Here is a 21,215-nt window from a genome sequence, read left to right on the forward strand (position 1 = left end):
TGCATTTGTTGCTAATGCAAATCTACTGTATTTACTTAATCTTCAACTGATACCTAGATAGATTTTGCTAATTGCCTGACTCCTACAAATATGGTTGATTAATTCAGTAGCACAATGTTGTTTTTTTTATAAACAAAGCATTGTAATACATTTTGAAATATTCTCTTTACTTGGAAAAGATACATTATCTGAGTACAGTGTCCCTTTAAAGTGTACAACTGCTTAAATTCTTAAAATATGCCGCAAATGGGTTAAATACATAGTTAAATGGACAGTCTAGTCAAAATTAAACTTTCATTATTCAGATAGGACATGTAATTTTAATCAACTTTCCAATTTACTTTTATCATCAAATTAGCTTTTTTCTCTTGGTATTCTTAGTTGAAACTAAACCTAGGTAGGCTCATATGCTAATTTCTAAGCCTTTGAGGGCTGCCTCTTATCATATGTTTTTTAAATTGCTTTTCACAACAAAAGACTTGATCGTTTGCGTGGGCCATTTAGATCAGTGATTTTTAACCTTTTTTTTGCCGTGGCACACTTTTTTACATTAAAAAATCCTGTGGCACACCACCATCCCAAAATTTTTAAAAAATCACACATTGTAGCCTAATACAGCATATATATATATATATATATATACACATACACACAAACACACACATACTGTATGTATTGTGCTGTTATGCCATGCCTCCTACAAACTACCCCTGCACTGGGAGTAAAAAACAAGCAAAGTTTAAAAAATATGTCACACTGTTGTCAGTCTGCCGTGGCACACCTGAGGATCTCTCACGGCACACTAGTGTGCCACGGCACACTGGTTGAAAAACACTGATTTAGATAACACTGTGTTCAGGCACAGAAAGTTAGCACAACACAATGCTAAATGCAAGTCAATTGATAATAAATAGCCACAGTCATGTGATCAGGGGGCTGTCAGAAGGTTCTTAGATACAAGGTAATCACAGAGGTAAAAAGTACATTATTATAACTGTATTAGTTATGCAAAACTGGGGAATGGGTAATAAATGGATTATATATCTTTTAAAACAATGAAAATTCTATGGTAGACTGTCCCTTTAATGTAGTGCTCGGGAACATGCAACATGACCAAGTTGTGCAACTAGTACTGCTGATTAGCTCAGCTGCAGTTTCTGCTCGGTACCAGCAGTTCTGTGGACTCCTGAGTGTTATTTTATCTATGTGTTTAACAACTTTCTAGGGGTTAAACACAGTATCACAGGGTCAATAGTGATAAAATGACTTGCTCTAAAATAATTACAGCATGTGACTCAAACCTTTCCAGAAGAAGAAACAAACCTCTGTAAGTTCTTGTACCAAATTTTCTTTTCTTTTTCTTTTTTAGCACACTACCTTGATGAGGAGATATTCAAGAAGCATTGAAGGTCATTGTTTTTCCTTTGCTTTTTGTTATACATTATAGTGAAATGTTTAAATCTACTACAGAGGGCATAGCCTGTGCATCAAAATTAGATTTGTGTTCTGTAATTATATTTAAAACATTTAAAAAAATTATTGGGGACAAATTATTTCTCTATCGTCCTTTCTATAAAGTGTGATAGAACCCTGCCCCTTATGTGTAGTGGTTTTCTGCCCTGACCATGTGATATGCTCAATTTCTTATTCAGTTCTATGTAAAAGGGACATGAAACCCAAACTGTTTCTTTCATGATTCAGATAGAGAATACAATTGTGTTGTCATTCAAAAATCATCTACATTGATTGGTTGAAATTGATGTCCCTCAAGATCCAATCCTGTAGCACTTTTCGTGTCCGACCATCAGACTGTTTAATGACCTTCCCCTTCACACACTGCGATAGATAAAGCGTTTTCCCTAGCAACCATACTCTACTAATGCCCCAGCGTTGAGATCGCGTAATTTGACCACATAATTTTGATCACATCGGCCGCGACCTACCAGCAGGACCTTCAGGATCTACTAGTAGATCCCGATTTATCTATTGGGCACCCCTGTTCTATAGCATATATGCTCTTCCTTTAAAGATGATTTTAAATATTTAAATATAATTCTACCTTTGTATAATTTAAAGATTGTTCATTTCTTATTTGTATTGTACCAAATCCTTTTTTTTTCCTTGCATATAAAATAAAAAAAGATTCTGCAGAACAAATTTATGAATTCAACAGTCTAAATAGTAAATGTGTGTCAGTGTACACACTACAGCAATATGTCTCCAGTGCTAGCAGATAAAATATTAGTGCAATACTTTCTTAAAAATATGAAGAAAAAACAACAACGTGCCCTTAAATATTTGCAGTGATTTGCAACTTTGACCTGGGAAATGTAATTTGCTGTTCAGTTAAATTGATACTAAACCCAAATTTTGTTTTTTTCATGATTCAGATAGAGCATGCAATTTTAAGCAACTTTCTAATTTACTCCTATTATAAAATTTTCTTAGTTCTCTTGCTATCTTTATTTGAAAAGCTAGAATGTAAACTTTAAAAAATTAGGAATCTAAGCTAAGGAAAAGGTCCATTTTTGGTACAGCACCTGGGTTGCGCTTACTGATTGGTGGCTAAACGTACCCACCAATCAGCAAGCGCTATCCAGGGTTCTGAACCAAAATTGGGCTGGTTTCTTAGCTTAGATTCTTTACTTTTTGAAATAAAGATAGCAAGAGAACAAAGAAAAATTGATAATAGGAGTAAATTAGAACGTTGATTAAAATGGCATGCTCTATCTGAATCAGGAAAGAAAATATTTGGGTTTAGTATCCCTTTAATTTATACAATTACAGTTCTATTACTGCAAGGTTGTTTTTGTTTGATAATCAGGGTGTTACATTTTTACAATGGTTTATGATTTATTTTATTATTTTGCTGCATTAAAAATCCAAATGTTTTAAATTATCCACAGGTTCTGCAACAAATGAGACAGAGCTTGAACAAAATAACACATTGCAAAGTCCGAAAGGTACTTTTTTTTCATAAAGGAGTAGCAAACAATAATTTAATATGAAGAGTATATGAAACATTACAGCTTATATCACTCTCTCTTTCTTTCCTCTCTGTCTATAAATATATCCTAAATTTAATATTACAATGAACATAATATAGTGAAAATAATACAATCTTTTTGTAAAATCCCTTTGAATCAGTAGATCAGTAATTATTAACTAACAATTTTTTTATCTCCAGATTCTACAAAACAATCAGTCCTGGAAAAGATTTATGATTTTAACAGTAAAAATGGTAAGTTATTTTTCTTTATTGCCTGCTATTATTAAAAAGAACATAAATATAGCAGATAATCTAACTCAAGAGGTATCAAACTAGTATTTTTTATGAACAATAAATATCAGCAATGAATTACTGCATTAGAAAAGATATGCATACAATTTGTTTCTAAATATTTACTATATATTTACTGAAAGGAATATGAAAATCCATTTTTTTACTTCATGATTCAGAAAGAGCATGTGATTTTAAACAACATTCCAATTTACTTCCATTATCTAATTTGTTTTGTTCTTTTGGTATCCTTTGTTGAAAAGGATACCTAGGTAGGCTCAGGAACTGCTGATTTGTGGCTGTACATATATGCTTCATGTTATTGGCTTACTCAATGCGTTCAGCTAGCTCCCAGCAGGGCACTGCTGCTTCTTCAACAAAGGATACCAAAATAATGAAGCAAATTAGATAATACAAGTAAATTAGAAAGTTGTTTAAAATTGCATGCTATGTCCCTATATGTTATCAAACAGGCTTTCATAAAATTGCTTTTAGGGCAGGTGAGACACACACATTCATATTCAATTACATTCTCATGCAAAAGAGGCTGTTTAGCTGAATAGGATGACTCTCAGCTTGTATTTACATTACAATATAATTATCTTTTTTGTTGTGGCTTCAGGATACAGCCTTGAATTCCATATCCCTACTGTAATTAAATAAATAAAAAAAAGTGTCCTGGGTAAGCTGAGCTTTTGTAGCTTTTCTAAAGAGGACCTGTGTTGTTAATTTGTTTTGTTTGAAATGCAAGTTGTGAGAATATATTTTTGAAACAATACAGTTAAAGGAACATTGTGATGCAAATATAAAATGCTATAATTACCCCTAATTAGCTCCTCTGATGTGTAATATGTAGGAGCCACAGTGTGTTGTGACTTTCAAATGTGACTGGAGGAACTAAAACCTTTAAAGGGACATACTATTGTTTTTCCTCCTGTGTCTACAGCTCTCATTTTAACCCAAGTATTAGTGAAGCTCTGCATCTTCACACTGGATGCCGCCATCTTGGAGCTTATATTTGTTATGTAACTTTGAAACTGTGCAATAAAAAAATTATAATACAAAAATGTAACATCTCCACTCTGTATTATGTGAGCTAAACTGAAAGGGACAGTAAACACCAAAAATGTTATTGCTTAAAAAGATAGATATCGCCTTTATTTACCATTCACCAGTTTTGCATAACCAACACTGTTATAGAAATATACTTTTTACCTCTGTGATTACCTTGTATCTAAGCTTGTGCTGACTGCCTCCTTATCTCAGATCTTTTGACAGACTTGCATTTCAGGCAATTAGTGCTGACTCTTAAATAACTCCACCTGCATGAGCCCAATGTTATTTATATGAAACACATGAGCTAATGCCCTCTAGCTGTGAAAAAAACAGTCAAATGCATTCAGATAAGAGGCAGCCTTTAAAGGCTTAGAAATTAGCATATGAGCCTACCTAGGTTTAGCTTTCAACTAAGAATACCAAGAGAACAAAGCACATTTGATGATAAAAGTAAGGAAAGTTGTTTAAAATTACATGCCCTATCTGAATTGTGTAAGTTTAATTTGGACTTTACTATACCTTGAAGTGCAAGGTACAGCTGTCAAAAAGCCAGATCTGTGAAAGTGCACTGCTTTTGTCACAGGATACGCAAGCTACAAAATGGCAGCGCCCAGTATAAAATGCAGAGCTTTACCAACTGGATTATGTAAAGAGTTTAAATAAAAGAACAGCTTTATAGAGAGCTGCATACAGGAAATGCACTAGTATGGTGATTAAAAACCCTGCTAGTGTAGTTGTACAAAAGTTTTAATTAGGGATGCACCGATACCGATACTAGTATCGGTATCGGTACCGATACCAAGTATTTGCATGAGTACTTGTACTCGTGCAAATGCACCGATACTTAAACCGATACCTCCACTTCCTACCCATATGCTATCTTGTGGCGTTTTTTCAAACTGCATGTTCCCATTTCATTTTAAACTGGAGTGGAGACTAAACTAAAAATTGTTTACTACTATTCTGACAATACAAATTGCTGTTATTTGTATTATTGTAGGAGAGATCACTGTATCTCATTCAGACAAACCCCTGAAGTACTGGGCAGTTAATAAACAGATTTCCAGCGCTGGCTAAAATGGGCCAAAATATCTTTCTGCCCCATGCAGTAGTTTGGAAAGTGAAAGACTGTTCAACTTAGAGTCAAACCTCCATACACATGTCAGATTGATGTTATATAACAGCCCTACAACCCAATTGCATCACCCCTTTAAATTTAATATTTTATTGTAATATTTTTTATTTATAAACATGTTCAGTGAACTTTTTTATTATTTCATAATGTCTTTTGAATTACAGACCTTTATAATTATAAAGAAGGAATCTTAAATAATTAGTCTGCATTGTGCTTGGTAAACTGTCACATGACATAAAAAAAAAGTATTGGTAAATGGTATCGGCGAGTATTTGAAAACAAGTATCGGTACTTGTACTCAGTCATAAAAAAATGGTATCGGTGCAACCCTAGTTTTAATGTCCATTTAAATTTGCACAAAGTGGCTCTGACACCTGCAGCAAACTAATCGTGTGCATTACTATGTATTTAATAGTTATTATATGAATATCTAAAACGTATCTCCTTGCTTTTCAGGAACTGAGATATCAGGAATGTATTTTATCAGTAACATTGACATTGCCTACAGAATGGGACGACGCAGCAGTTTATGTCAGATGGGCATTTGCTTGTGGCCGAAATCTGAAGATGGGTTTGTGTACATCCCCTATACCATATCGCAGACTTACAGTAAGTAATATTTTATAGCAATAGAGCAGGGCTTACACTTCTGAGTTATACATGCTGCAGGGTGTGCAGGTAGGAACATGAATTTCAACCCTGGACAGCATACAAATAGTGACACTAAACAGCATTATTCATGTTTCTCTCTGCACACCCTGCCGCATGTATAACTCATAAGTGTCCAGGAAAACATGGCCGGGGTGGCAACCCTACCCCCCATAATAGATGCTACTTTTTTATTTTAATTTGGGGTTGAGGTATTTACATCTTATCCAGGGTTCAAACACAGCTGTCAAGAGTTTTTTTTTAATTTGCACTTAGTTACTCCTGTGTTACACGTTACAGATTACGACAACAAACGCAATGCAGTTTCTTAGAGATTTTGACCTCAGTTCCTTTCTACCACTTACATCCTGTCCTTTGTCTTTCATGACAAGGCAAGTATCATTTTAGGCTTTTAAAAAATGTTTTTTTTCCCAAAGTAAGCTGTTGCTCATGGTTTCCGTACGATAGCCCAAAATGTCACTGCTCCGGTATCTCCCCTTATATGCTCTAGAGCCCCCTTGGGGAGGCCGACCTCACACTATGAAAGCCACTGCAATAGAGAAATGGAGTCAAATGTAAAAGGAAACAATAATTAACATCCCACAAAACTGTGTTAAATAATGGGAAATGTACATGCAGGGGCGGACTGAGTCCAGTCAGGGCTCCGGGCAAAAATTAGGGAAGGGCCCACACTGTTTCACACTGACTTAATGTATTCAAATTTATGCAAATGAACATGGCAGTCTCCCTGGCCTACCGCCACCAGACCCCCCCCAACCTCCAGAGCTAGGACCCCCAACATCAAGGGGCAGAGACAGGGCCCCAATCTCCAGGGCCAAGCCTCACACTCCATGGCCCTCACAGCAACAGACCCCAACAGGACCCCCGAGCTACAAACACAACATCCAGGCAAAGGCCCCCACTCACTCTGGGGCAGGGCCCCCATTTAACTGCTTAGTTACTGATAGAGGAGCTGTCAACCCCAGCTAAAGCAAGACACCAGGACCCATGCAGATGCCATTCTAGGGCACCCATCATGCTGGGCCCTCAGTCCAAGTCCTATTTGCCCAGCTGATCTGTCCGCCCCTGTGTACATGTGTTTTAAAAAAAAATATGTTCAAATATAGATGAAAGTCAATACAGATGCGCGGCCAATCGGACGCTAGCAGTTGTTGTCAATCAGCCCGATCGTATAGGATCGGGCAGATTGATATCTGCAGCCTCAGAGCAAGCGGACCAGTTAAGGAGCAGCGGTCTGAAGGCTCTTGCGGAAACAGGGGCCATTCGGAGCTTGATAATTCGGCTCCTAAATACTAGTTATGTGCATTCCAAGGTTTAGGATACCTCCAAATGCAGATGAAGGTGGCCGCTATTTTCGGAGCCAAATTTATTCTTGTGAAACTGCAATACACTAGGATCTGAATTTGCACAGATCTTAGTGTGTTGCAGTTTCACAAGAATATATCCAGCTCTGAAAATAGCCAAACGGCACGAGCAGCCACTTTCTTTCACATTCTGTGGTATCAAAACCGCACATATCTACTAAATACATACCTTACTGGCATATAGATTAAACTCAGATTGGTGGATAAGGGCAAGCACTCCCAAATTTGATGGAATCCTTATAATATTACATGGAAGCTCTCCAGGACTGGGAGGACAAGGGCGAGTCAGGATGGAAGGGTGGAGACATGTGTGAAATGGGAGGAGTTAAGAAGGTATGAGGGTGTGGCTAGGTAGAATGCAGCAAGAATACCATGACAGGGTTTTAAAATTGTGACAAAATGCAGGATGGTTTGGAGCTCTGCTGATGACGATAGGTAGCTTTATTCAGCATATGGGTATGTTTTTCCAAAATCAGATTTTTTTAATTTTGTTTTTTTTTGATAAAACATAGAAAACAAGGATAAAATAAAGCAACAGTTAACATCAAAATCTTTATTAAAAGATAGATAACACTTTTACTACCCATTCCCCAGCTTTGCACAACCAACATTGTTATATTTATATACTTTATAACATTTAAACCTCTAAATTTCTGCCTGTTTCTAAGCCACTACAGACAGCCTCTTATCACATGCTTTTTATTAGCTTTTCACAACAGGAGACTGCTAGTTCATGTGGGCCATATAGATAACATTGTGCTCTCTCCCGTGGAGTTATTTAAGAGTTAGCGCAACACAATACTAAATGCAAGTCAATAGATAATAAATAAATAGTCACAGTCATGTGATCAGGGGGCTGTCAAAAGAGGTTTAGATACAAGGTAATCACAGAGGTAAAAAGTATATTAATATAACTGTGTTGGGTGTGCAAAAGTGGGGAATGGGTAATATAGGGATTATCTATTTTTTTAAACAATAAAAATTTAGAGCTGACTGTCCCTTTAAAGGTAATAATAGTACTTTATTTAAAAAAAAATTAAATTATGCACTCAACAGAGCAGAATTTGTATTTTATTTTAGTTTTTGCATGAAAGTTAGTTTAACCCTTGAGTGCTAATGACGGATCTGAGCCGCCGCAAATTGTCTCAGTCAGGTGCTAACGACAGCTGTCGCTGGCACTCTCCCACCTTGAGGGAGATCTGTTGGCTCCCACCGTTCCTACCCTGGCAAATCTGGCCTGCATAGTGACAGACATCGCCGGGGCTTCACGTTTCACGTGATGACGTCACCGTGCAACTTTATTTAAAAAATACAATTGACAGTATAGGGAAATGGGGCATGCTGCTTAGAAGCCTGTATCTCAGGCATATAAGCAGCTACAGTCCCCCAAGACCCACCGTTGGAAAGGTAATCACCTAACCAATGGGGATCTGGACACATTAACACATTTCAAAGTAATGTATATTTCCACTCCCCCTGTACCATGTGATAGCAATCAGCCAATCACAAATGCATATACATATAGTCTGAGTTCTTGCACATGCTCAGTAGGAGCTGGTGACTGAAAAAATTGTAAATATAAAAGACTGTGCACATTTTATTTTAATGGAAGTAAATTGGAAAGTTGTTTAAAATTACATGCTGTATCTGAATCATGAAAATGTAATAAAACCTGAGTGTCCCTTTAAAGGACCAGTCAACACAGTAGATTTGCATAATCAACAAATGCAAGATAACAAGACAATGCAATAGCAATTATTCTGACCTTCAAATGAATAGTAGATTTTTTTATGACAATTTTAAAAGTTATGTCTATTTCCCCTCCCCCTGTACCATGTGACAGCCATCAGCCAATCACAAATACATACACGTACCATGTGACAGCCATCAGCCAATCACAAATACATACACGTACCATGTGACAGCCATCAGCCAATCACAAATACATACACGTACCATGTGACAGCCATCAGCCAATCACAAATGCATATACGTGAACTCTTGCACATACTCAGTAGGAGCTGGTGACTCAAAAAGTTTAAATATAAAAAGACTGTGCACATTTTTTTAATGGAAGTAAATTGGAATTTTGTTTAAAATTGCTGCTCTATCTGAATAATGAAAGTTTCATTTTGACTTGAGTGTCCCTTTAAAGATATAGAAAGGTTAAAGTTGAAATGTGAATGAATGTATTTCAATTTTCAATAGAAGCATTTCTGTATTATACTTCTATTAGCAAACATGCTTCTAGTAAAAGTTATTACTGTTTTCAGCAGCATATGTATATATGCCGGGAGTACTCTGTGCATCAGCATTCAAACAGCACACCCATATGACACAAATTAACTCTTCAGTGACACAATACACACCACCGCCAGCTCTCTTGAAGGTGTGGTGTTCGAATGCTGGTGCATGGGGTCCTCGCAGCATATGTGCGTATGCCTCTGAAAACCAGAAGTAACTTTTATTAAAAGCAGTTTCTATTTATAATTGCAATGCACTCATGCACATTTCTTTAAAATTATATCACCCCTTACATGCCAGATTACAAGTGGAGTGCTATTTAACGTTCCTGCTTAAACGTTAACTGCACTAAAAGTAAGCTTTTTGCACTCATCAGGTTATATGTGTATTACAAGTTGAAAGTAAAAAGTTATCACTCACGCTAACCTGACGCCCGTACAAATATGAACTTATAATATCGCACGTGCAATAGGGTATTCCCCCATAGAAGCCAATGGAGCAAAAAAAAAAAACATAAGACCCTACTCGTGCACAAACCCGATCACATATTCTCATGTGCACTAACCCGACATAAAGATATGAATATTTCACATCCCAATGTTCTTCACATAGCAGAATATGTTCTATTTATTTATAAGTACATATTTCTATATATAGATATGATTTTTTTTGAACAATATATATTTTTATATATATATATTTATATATATGAAGAACAAGAGAATGTTATTCACGCTATAACACTAGAATGAAATGTATATCACTTTAAGAATATATACATATATGTACCATCAATAAAATCTACATAACTAAAGGTAGCTGTATGACATGTAAAAAAAAACCCTAGTTATTTTACATAAAAGCGATGTATGAAAAAGTCCACATATAAAAATACAGATCCAAGCAATGCAATGCAATGTGATGGCAAAGACACGTTCATATAACTAAAACTGTTCGTTTTTCCAGAGGTTTGGGCAACTGAAACCAATATTTGTGAAGCTTCCCAGATGCTTCACCAAAGATAGATAGGAAAACAAGGACTGGGTAACTGCGCCACAAACAAATGGAAGAAAATGCAAGTATGCGGTATTAGCCCCTATAGCAAATCACTTACTTTAAAATACCTCAATCAGTATGAGGTAAGTAGCCGCTTTAGAGAAAGTGAAGCACAGATCCCTCCGGTACAAAAACTGCTCTCTAGATATGGGAACAGGGAATCCAGGGGTTCAGATCTGCTGTGCTTCTCCTGAAGTATGGTAGTATCCTTTGCTCACTGTACGTCCGCACGTAGGTCTCCCAGTCCTTGTTCTCCTATATATATATATACACATGATTATTTTTAGGTGTAGATATATACAGATATATTTAGGAATATTTATTTATAAATACTTAGAACATAGGATTGTCAAATACTGTATATGCATTTTGTGATAAACCTTCATGATTTAGAAATCACACAAAATCTTTGGGATTTTTTTTAGATCTTTTATTTTAATATAGGAGTCTCTCCGTCATATACAGAACCCTGAATAGTGAGATACACATCTCTCATGGTTAACATGTTTGTCTTTCTAAAATTCTTTAATGGACCTTGCCATACTGATGTGCTTCTAGCTATACAGCATTAGCTTAGTTTACCATAGAGTTTTACCATAGAGTGGTATAGAGACATTTTACATGGTAAGCTCGAATAAATTGGAATAGGTAGTACGTATATACGTCCCTGTGTGTTTACTTTTCTTTCCTTTTCTATCTCCAGATAGAATGCAGCAGGCTTCGTTTACCACAGCTTTCAATGACTTTGCAAGATACACCTGTATTCGTTTCATTCCTCGTGCATCACAAACGGACTACATCTCTTTTGAGTCTTTGAATGGGTGGGTACTAAAAATACAAAAAATATGCCAAAAAGTCACTCTCCCTTCAACCTTCCTGTTTACACAGTTATTTCTTCTCTCGTCCAGTGTAAGATTTTCGTCCCTGCTTTCCACAGTCTATCACCCTCTCTCTATACAAGATAATGAATACTGCCACACTCATGCACTTTAAAAACAAAAAAAGCTTTCTTCCACTAAACTTTAAAAATAAAAATACACACAAGGAGGTAGCTGGTGAGCTGGCATCTTACGCGTTTCACACTCCCCTTGCTGGTGCTTACTCATCGATGACGTATCTATGTTCCACCAAGCAATTTAAGCTATGTTTGGCAATCGCACATACAAAACACCCTTTCTCTCCCTTTACTCGCACCTATTGTAAACACACACATGCACTCACACATACCCACATGCACACACACATACCCACATGCACACACACTACACAAACATGCACACCACCACCCTTAACCCATACACCCACACACACTCTGTTTCTCTTCAGTCTCTCTTTTCTTATCTTTCCCCCTCTCTCTCTTCTCAATCATTCTGTTTCCATGAGTCTCCCCCCCTCTATTTTCCCTCAGTCTCTTTCTTCACTTGTCTCTCATGCCCTCTCATCTCTCTCCCCTTACTCTTGCTGTTTCCCCTCAGTCTCTTCTCTTGTCTTTCTCACCTGTTCTCTTTCCCCTCACTCACTGTTTCCCCTCAGTCTCTCTTCTCTTTCCCCTCAGTCTCTTCTCTTGTCTTTCTCACCCATTGTCTCTCCCCTCACTCTCGCTGTTTCCCCTCAGTCTTTTCTCTTGTCTTTCTCACTCGTTCTCTCTCCCCTCACTCTCGCTGTTTCCCCTCAGTCTCTTCTCTTGTCTTTCTCACCCATTGTCTCTCCCCTCACTCTCGCTGTTTCCCCTCAGTCTCTTCTCTTGTCTTTCTCACCAGTTCTCTCTCCCCTCACTCTCGCTGTTTCCCCTCAGTCTCTCCTCTTGTCTTTCTCACCCGTTCTCTCTCTCCCCTCTCTCTCGCTGTTTCCCCTCAGTCTCTTCTCTTGTCTCTCACCCGTTCTCTTTCCCTTCACTCTCTCTCCCTCCCTACCCACTAGTTAAGTAACCTGTACATTTACCTTTCAGATGCTGGTCCACTATTGGTCGCAATGGTGGTTCGCAGACAGTCTCTGTGGATAAAGCAGGCTGTATGTGGGTGGGAATTATCGAACATGAGATCAGCCACTCTCTTGGCCTTCATCATGAGCACGTGAGGGGAGACAGAGACCAATACGTCACTGTTCAATGGAGCAACATTGCAGATGGTAAATTCCTGTAGTTCTTTAATCAAATGAAAGAAGACCCCCCTAGGCATCTGTCTGTGGTTGCAACATATGAAGTATTGTGTGACCCCCTCTAAGGCAGACCTAAGAGTGTTGTTTAGTAAACGTGCAGATATTTATTTTACTTATTCCTTTACAAAACAAATAATGAAAATGAACACATTTTGTCCAAAATTAGTTTTTAAAAGGGACATGAAACCCCAAATTTTTCCTTCATGACGCAGGTAGAACATATACAACTTTAAATAACGTTTAAGTTTACTTATATTATCAAATTTGCTTCATTCTCTTGGTATCCTTTGTTAAAGGTCCTGCATTACAATACTAGGGGAGCTAGCTAAACACAACTAAAACAAAATTCACGTGTTCCTTTAATTTCTCCAAAACTGCTAACATATGCATACTTTTGTAACAAAATGACATACTTTTCTTTTGCAATGTAGTAAATACTCTCTGATGCATAAATAAAAGAAATGCTTAATGTCTCTTTAAATATACAGGTGGCCCTCGTTTTACAACGGTTCAATTGACACCGTTTCAGAATAACAAACTTTTTTCCAGTCACGTGACTGCTATTGAAAAGCATTGAGAAGCAGTGCATTTATTAAAATAGCCAGTAGGTGGCGCTGTCCGCTTGTGTTGTAGCAAAGCCAAGCAAGCTGAAATTAATCAGTTTAACCAGACCTGAGCTATCGAGCAGATTTCAAAGGAACAAGATCTTCCTGTCTATAAATCAGTCCAGACTGGAAGGCATAGAAAGAACTGAAAATGCAAGTGAAGTCTGTGTTGTGTGATTATTTTATTAGATTTATAATGCTGTTTTGCAAATGTTTTTGTTCATTTAACTTAGTTTAATTATATATTCTGTGTTGTGTGATTATTTTATTAGGTTTATAATGCTGTTTAGCATTTAAAGTCGTCATTTAAAAGCTTTAAAAATAATGTATTAGGTGTTACTTATGACAATTTTGAGAGGGGCCTGGAACCTATCTCCCTCACTTCCCATTGACTTACATTATAAACTGGGTTTCAATTTACAACAGTTTCGATTTACAACCATTCCTTCTGGAACCTAACCCTGGCGTTAACTGAGGGCTACCTGTATTAAATGCCTTTTTTATATGCAGCAAAATAAAAATCAGTCCAGATTAAAATCAATTATTAAATTAACTGCACTGTGAGAACAATAATCAATACATTGAGGCATATTTATCATAGTGCGAGCGGACATGATACGATGTAGCGTATCCTGTCCGCTGCACATCAATAAATGCCGACAACATGCGCTGTCGGCATTTATCATTGTACCAACAGTTCTTGTGAACTGCTGGTGCAATGCCGCCCCCTGCAGATTCGCTAGCAGGGGTTGTTAATTGAGCCGATCGTATTCGATCGTGTTGATTTCTGTCCGCGGCCTCAGAACAGGCAGACAAGTTATGGAGCAGCGGTCTTTAGAGCGCTGCTTCATAACATCTGTTTCCGGTGAGCCTGAAGGCTTGATAAATCGGCCCCATTATATTTATCCCAGCTTACTTATATGAGTGAATGTCCCTTTAATTCATTCATCCCTTTCCTTCCTGATGTCTTTGCAGGGTATTCTGGTAATTTTGCGGTAACTGAAACATACAATAAGGAACTAACACCTTACGACTACGGCTCCATCATGCATTATGGAAGGTAAATATTGCAAAGATGCTTTTAAAGTCATACGGCTAGATTACGAGTTTTTGTCGGTAAGGTTTGCGGGGCTAACAAGCCTTTTGTTCCCACCGCTCCCTTAAGACAACGCTGGTATTACAGGTTTTTTTAAACCTGGCATTAGCCGCAAAAAGGTGAGCGTTGAGCAGAATTTAGCTCCACATCTCACCTCAATACCAGTGTTGCTTACGGTAGCGGTAAGCTGGCTAAACGTGCTTGTGCACGATTTCCCCATAGGAAACAATGGGGCTGAGCTGGCTGAAAAAACACCTGCAAAAAACCAGCGTCCAGCTTCTAACGCAGCCTCATTGTTTCCTATGGGGAAAATAAATCTATGTCTACACCTAACACCCTAACATGAACCCCGAGTCTAAACACCCCTAATCTTATACTTATTAACCCCTAATCTGCCGTCCCCGCTATCGCTGACACCTACATTATATTATTAACCCCTAATCTGCTGCTCCGGACACCGCCGCCACCTACATTATCCCTATGAAACCCTAATCTACTGCCCCCAACATCGCCGCCACCTACATTATAGTTATTAACCCCTAATCTGCCCCCCCAAAGTCGCCGCAACTATATTAAATTTATTAAGCCCTAATCTTCCGACTCCAACGTCGCCGCTACTATTTCAAATTTATTAACCCCTAAACCTAAGTCTAACCCTAAGTCTAACCCCCCCTAACTTAAATATAATTTAAATTAAACTAAATAAATTTAACATAATTAAATAAATTAATCCTATTTAAAACTAAATACTTACCTATAAAATAAACCCTAAGCTAGCTACAATATAACTAATAGTTACATTGTAGCTAGCTAAGGGTTTATTTTTATTTTACAGGCAACTTTGTATTTATTTTAAGTAGGTACAATAGTTATTAAATAGTTATTAACTATTTAATAGTTACCTAGTTAAAATAAGTACAAATTTACCTGTAAAATAAATCCTAACCTAAGTTACAATTACACCTAACACTACACTATCATTAAATAAATTACCTAAACTACCTACAATTAAATACAATTAAATTAAATAAACTAAATTACGAAAAAAACAAACACTAAATTACAGAAAATAAAAAATTGATTGGAACAGCCAATAGAATGCGAGCTCAATCCTATTGGCTCAATCCTATTGGCTGATTGGATCAGCCAATAGGATTTTTCCTACCTTAATTCCGATTGGCTGATAGAATCCTATCAGCCAATCGGAATTCAAGAGACGCCATCTTGGATGACGTCATTTAAAGGAACCTTCATTCAGTGTTAGGACGTCGTTTGAAGAGGATGGCTCCGCGTCAGCTGGATTGAAGATGGACCCGCTCCGCTCCAGATGGATGAAGATAGAAGATGCCGCTTGGATGAAGACTTCTGCCGCTTGGAGGACCTCTTCTGCCCGGATCGGATGAAGACTTCTGCCCCTCTGGAGGTCCACTTGTGACTGGCTGGGTGAAGACGGCTCAAGGTAGGGAGATCTTCAGGGGGTAGTGTTAGGTTTGTTTAAGGGGGGATTGGGTGGGTTTTAGAGTAGGGTTGGGTGTGTGGGTGGTGGGTTTTAATGTTGGGGGGGGTATTGTAGTTTTTTTTACTAGTGAAAGAGCTGATTACTTTGGGGCAATGCCCCGCAAAAAGCCCTTTTAAGGGCTATTTGTAATTTAGTATAGGGTAGGGAATTTTATTATTTTTGGGGGATTTTTTATTTTATTAGGGGGATTAGATTAGGTGTAATTAGTTTAAAATTCTTGTAATTCTTTTTTTATTTTCTGTAATTTAGTTTTTTTTTTTTTTTTCCGTAATTTAGTTTATTTAATTTAATTGTATTTAATTGTAGGTAGTTTAGTTAATTTATTTAATGATAGTGTAGTGTTAGGTGTAATTGTAACTTAGGTTAGGGTTTATTTTACAGGTAATTTTGTACTTATTTTAGCTAGGTGGTTATTAAATAGTTAATAACTATTTAAAAACTATTGTACCGAGTTAAAATAAATACAAAGTTGCCTGTAAAATAAATATAAATCCTAAGCTAGCTACAATGTAACTATTAGTTATATTGTAGCTAGCTTAGGCTTTATTTTATAGGTAAGTATTTAGTTTTAAATAGGATTAATTTATTTAATTGTAGTAAATTTATTTTGTTTAATTTAAATTATATTTAAGTTAGGGGGGGGTTAGGGTTAGGTTTAGACTTAGGTTTAGGGGTTAATACCTTTAATATAGTAGCGGCGACGTTGGGGGTGGCAGATTAGGGGTTAATAAATGTAAGTAGGTGTCGGCGATGTTAGGGACGGCAGAATAGGGGTTAATAAAATTTAACTAGTGTTTGCGAGGCGGGAGTACGGCAGTTTAGGGGTTAATATATTTATTAAAGTGGCGGCAATGTCCGGTCGGCAGATTAGGGTTTATATATTTATTTAAGTGTTTCCGATGTGGTGGGAGGCCTCGGTTTTATGGGTTAATAGGTAGTTTATGGGTGTTAGTGTACTTTTAGAACTTTAGTTAAGAGCTTTATTTTCCGGCGTTAGCCCATAAAACTCTTAACTACTGACTTTTAAATGCGGTAGGAGTCTTGACAGGAGAGGCTGTATCGCTCACTTCTTCCAAGACTCGTAATACCGGCATTAGGCAAATCCCATTAAAAAGATAGGATACGCCTGGAAGCTGTAATATTAATGCGTGCAGTTTGAGTGTCTGCACGTAGTAGCAGCCTTCCTATAGTAAATGGAGATATCTGCCTGGCTCTGTATAGGATGTACAGAGGCAGATCGTTCCTCTCCTCACACAAAAAAAAAAAAAAAAAAAAGATAGGATACGCAATTGACGCAAAGGGATTTGCGGTAGCCTCGAGTCGCGGAAGAAAAGTGAGCGGTGAGCCTCTACCTGTCAGACTCGTAATACCAGCGTTAGGTAAAAAGCAGCGTTGGGACCTCTCAACGCTGCTTTTTAAGGCTAACGCAAGACTCGTAATCTAGGCAATAGTATTCTACAGAGAACTACATAAGGACATCACTGACTAAATATTTGTGGTCTGGTTTTAACCCCTTAGCAGATATCTCTAGTAGTCAAAGCAATAAGCGTCTTTATTTTGTTATTTTGACTTCATTGGTATGAAACACAATTTGGAAGCCGCATGAGACTAACTTAAAGGGACACTAAACCCAATTTCTTTTCTTTCATGATTCAGATAGAGCATGCAATTTTAAGCAACTTTCTAATTTACTCCTAGTATCAATTTTTCTTTGTTCTCTTTCTATCTTTATTTAAAAAGCAATAATGTAAAGCTTACGAGCCGGCACCAATTAGGTTCAGCACCATGGATAGCACTTGCTTATTGGTAGCGGACATTTAGCCACCAATAAGCAAGCATAACCCAGATTCTGAGCAAAAAACGGGCCGGGTCCTATGCTTTACATTCCTGCTTTTTAAATAAAGATAGCAAGAGAATGAAGAAAAATTGATAATAGGAGTAAATTAGAAAGTTGCTTAAAATTGGATGCTCTATCTGAATCATTAAAGAAAAAAAAATTGGGTTTAGTATCCCTTTAAAGGGACATGAAACCCAAATTGAGTGAGCCAATGACAACCGGTGTGTGTATATATATATATATATATATATATATATATGCAGCCACCAATTAGCAGCTAGAACCTAGGTTCTTTGCTGCTCCTGAACTTATCTAGATAAACCTTTCACCAAAGGATAACAAGAGAATGTGGAAGAAGGTGGCCGCTTGTGGCATTAGGCTCTTATTGAAGCCGGATTTTAAACTTTCACAAGAAGAAATCTGACTTCGAAAAATGCAGCGAGTAACCGCCTTCTTCCGCATTTGAAGGTATCCGAAACCTCTGAATGCACATGCCTACAAATAAGTATATCTCTTTTTTTTATTTTCACTGATTCCCCTGTCTCTCATAACAAAAGGGCTCTTGCTATCCAATCTAACCAATCACAACCCTGTACATATTTATGAGGTATGAACATGCATTGCTGTTCACACATGTGCAGTAGAAAAAACATATAGAGGGGGACACTTTTCCACTGCTGAATCTGTTCAGTTAAAAGGACACTCAAGTCAAAATGAACTTTTATGATTCAGAAAAAGCAACAGTTTTAAAACACTTTCCAATTGACTTCCATTCTCATATTTTTTATATTCCTCACTTTCTGGGGAACAAGATCCCACTGAACATATGCACAAGCTCACAGGGTATACGTCTACTAATCTGTGATTGGCTGATGTCTGTCACATGATACAGGGGGCTGGAAAATGGGAGAAAAAATAAATTTGTCAAAAAAAATCTACTGCTTATTTGAAATTAAGAGTAGGTGTTAAATCATTGTCTTTTTATTATGCATCTGTTAATTTTGCATTTCTACTGCATTGAGTGGTTCTTTAATTAAAAGATTTATTTATTAATCAATTAACTAGTCTTAATAACTAAATTTAGTTTAGTAGTAGAGATATTGGGGCCTATTTATCAAGTCGTCAACCGCAAATACGATGGAATTCCGCAGCGTAATTGTGGCGAGCCTGATTCCCCTTATTTATCAAAGCCTACAGACTGGCAAAAGTAGAATTTTGTGACGTAACATACGATCTGCCGGTCTCAGTCCGACACAGATCGATGCTTACGTCACTACAGATGTTCCGAATGCAAATTCGGCACTATCTGACTACTTTTGCTACTTATCAAATAACTACCAGGTACGCTCACCACTATTCCGGCCCAGCGTACCTGGTTTTCAATCCGCCGCCCTGGAGGCGGCGGATGCCATAGGAATCAATGGGAGTCTGAAAGCAGCGAAAGCTTATGTTTGCTGCTGCCCGATATCCCATTGATTCCTATGGTATAATAAAAGTTATGTTTACACCTAACACCCTAACATATACCCCGAGTCTAAACACCCCATAATCTGCCGCCCCCTACACCGCCGCCACCTACATTATACTTATTAACCCCTAATCTGCCGCCCTGCCACCGCCGCCACCTACATAAAAGTATTAACCCCTATCCCGCCGCTCCCAGAGCCCACCGCAACTAAATAGTTATTAACCCTGAAATCCCTGACCTCCCACATCAGTACCACATACTAAACATATTAACCCCTAAACCTCCAGCCCCCCACATCGCCATAAACTAAATTATCCTATTAACCCGTAAACCTAACAACTCGCTAACTTTATATTAAATATTAACTCATCCCTATCTTATAATAAATTTAAACTTATCTTTAGATTTAAATTAAACTATTAATTAATCTACCCTAACTTTTATAATAAAATTACATTAAACTATATTAAACTATTAATTAATCTACCCTATTATAATAAAATTACATTAAACTATTAATTAACCTACCCTATTATAATAAAAATACATTAAACTATATTAAATTAATTATTAATCCAACCTATCTTTTAAACTAAAATTACATTAAACTATATTAAAATAAAAATTAATCTAACCAAACTTTTATACTAAAATTACATAAAACTACAAATTAAATTAAATATATTATATATTTAAACACCTAACCCTACTCAAATAATTTAAATCTACACTACAAAATTACAAAGTTACAAAAAACTAAATTACAAAAAATAACAAACACTAAGTTAAACAAAAAATAAACACTAAGTTACAAAAAATAAAAAAGAAATTATCAAAGCTTTAAACTAATTACACCTAATCTAAGGGCCCTATGAAAATAAAAAAGCCCCCCAAAATAAAAAAAACCTAGCCTACAATAAACTACAAATAGCCCTTAAAAGGGCCTTTTGCAAGGCATTGCCCCAAAGTAATCAGCATTTTTACCTGTAAAAAAAACAAACAAATACCCCCCCCTACAGTAAAACCCACCACCCACACAACCAACCCCCCAAATAAAATACTATCTAAAAAAACCTAAGCTCCCATGCCCTGAAAATGCATTTGGATGGGCATTGCCCTTAAAAGGACATTTAGCTCTTTTGAAGCCCAAAACCCTAATCTAAAAATAAAACCCACCCAATAAACCCTTAAAAATTCCTAACACTAACCCCTGAAGATCGACTTACAGTTTTGAAGATCCGATATCCATCCTCCAAGAAGCCGGGAGAAGTCTTCATCGAAGCAACAAGAAGTCCTCCAAGAAGCCGTCCGAAGTCTTCATCCAAGCCCGCAGAAGTCTTCACCCAGACGGCATCTCATATCTTCATCCATCCGGCACGGAGCAGGTCCATATTCAAGACATCCGACGCGGAGTATCCTCTTCTTCCGACGGACTAAGGACGAATGAAGGTTCCTTTAAATGACGTCATCCAAGATGGCGTCCCTTAGATTCCGATTGGCTGATAGAATTCTATCAGCCAATTGGAATTAAGGTTTAAAAAATCCTATTGGCTGTTGCAATCAGCCAATAGGATTGAACTTCAATCCTATTGGCTGATCCAATCAGCCAATAGGATTGAGCTTGCATTCTATTGGCTGATTGGAATAACCAATAGAATGCGAGCTCAATCCTATTGGCTGATTGCAACAGCCAATAGGATTTTTTCTACCTTAATTCCGATTGGCTGAT

At 37.2% G+C, this 21,215-nt stretch overlaps 1 protein-coding gene and 1 non-coding gene across 2 annotated transcripts in view; both read left to right on the forward strand.

Annotated features, from left to right (window-relative positions):
• LOC128641667 (high choriolytic enzyme 2-like) overlaps positions 1-21,215 on the forward strand; it is a 50,321-nt gene that overhangs the window by 10,384 nt on the left and 18,722 nt on the right. The window contains exons 2-7 of the mRNA XM_053694200.1: positions 2,907-2,963; positions 3,188-3,241; positions 5,928-6,084; positions 11,512-11,625; positions 12,753-12,931; positions 14,542-14,626. Of these exons, the coding sequence (XP_053550175.1) occupies positions 2,907-2,963; positions 3,188-3,241; positions 5,928-6,084; positions 11,512-11,625; positions 12,753-12,931; positions 14,542-14,626 (646 nt within the window). The remainder of the gene's footprint in view (positions 1-2,906; positions 2,964-3,187; positions 3,242-5,927; positions 6,085-11,511; positions 11,626-12,752; positions 12,932-14,541; positions 14,627-21,215) is intronic.
• Positions 17,307-17,437, forward strand: LOC128642554 (small Cajal body-specific RNA 3). Its single transcript, XR_008399686.1, has one exon. It is a non-coding gene; the product is annotated as a small Cajal body-specific RNA 3 (non-coding RNA).

This window comes from Bombina bombina, chromosome 11, assembly GCF_027579735.1.
Source record: "Bombina bombina isolate aBomBom1 chromosome 11, aBomBom1.pri, whole genome shotgun sequence".
Lineage (NCBI taxonomy): Eukaryota > Metazoa > Chordata > Amphibia > Anura > Bombinatoridae > Bombina > Bombina bombina.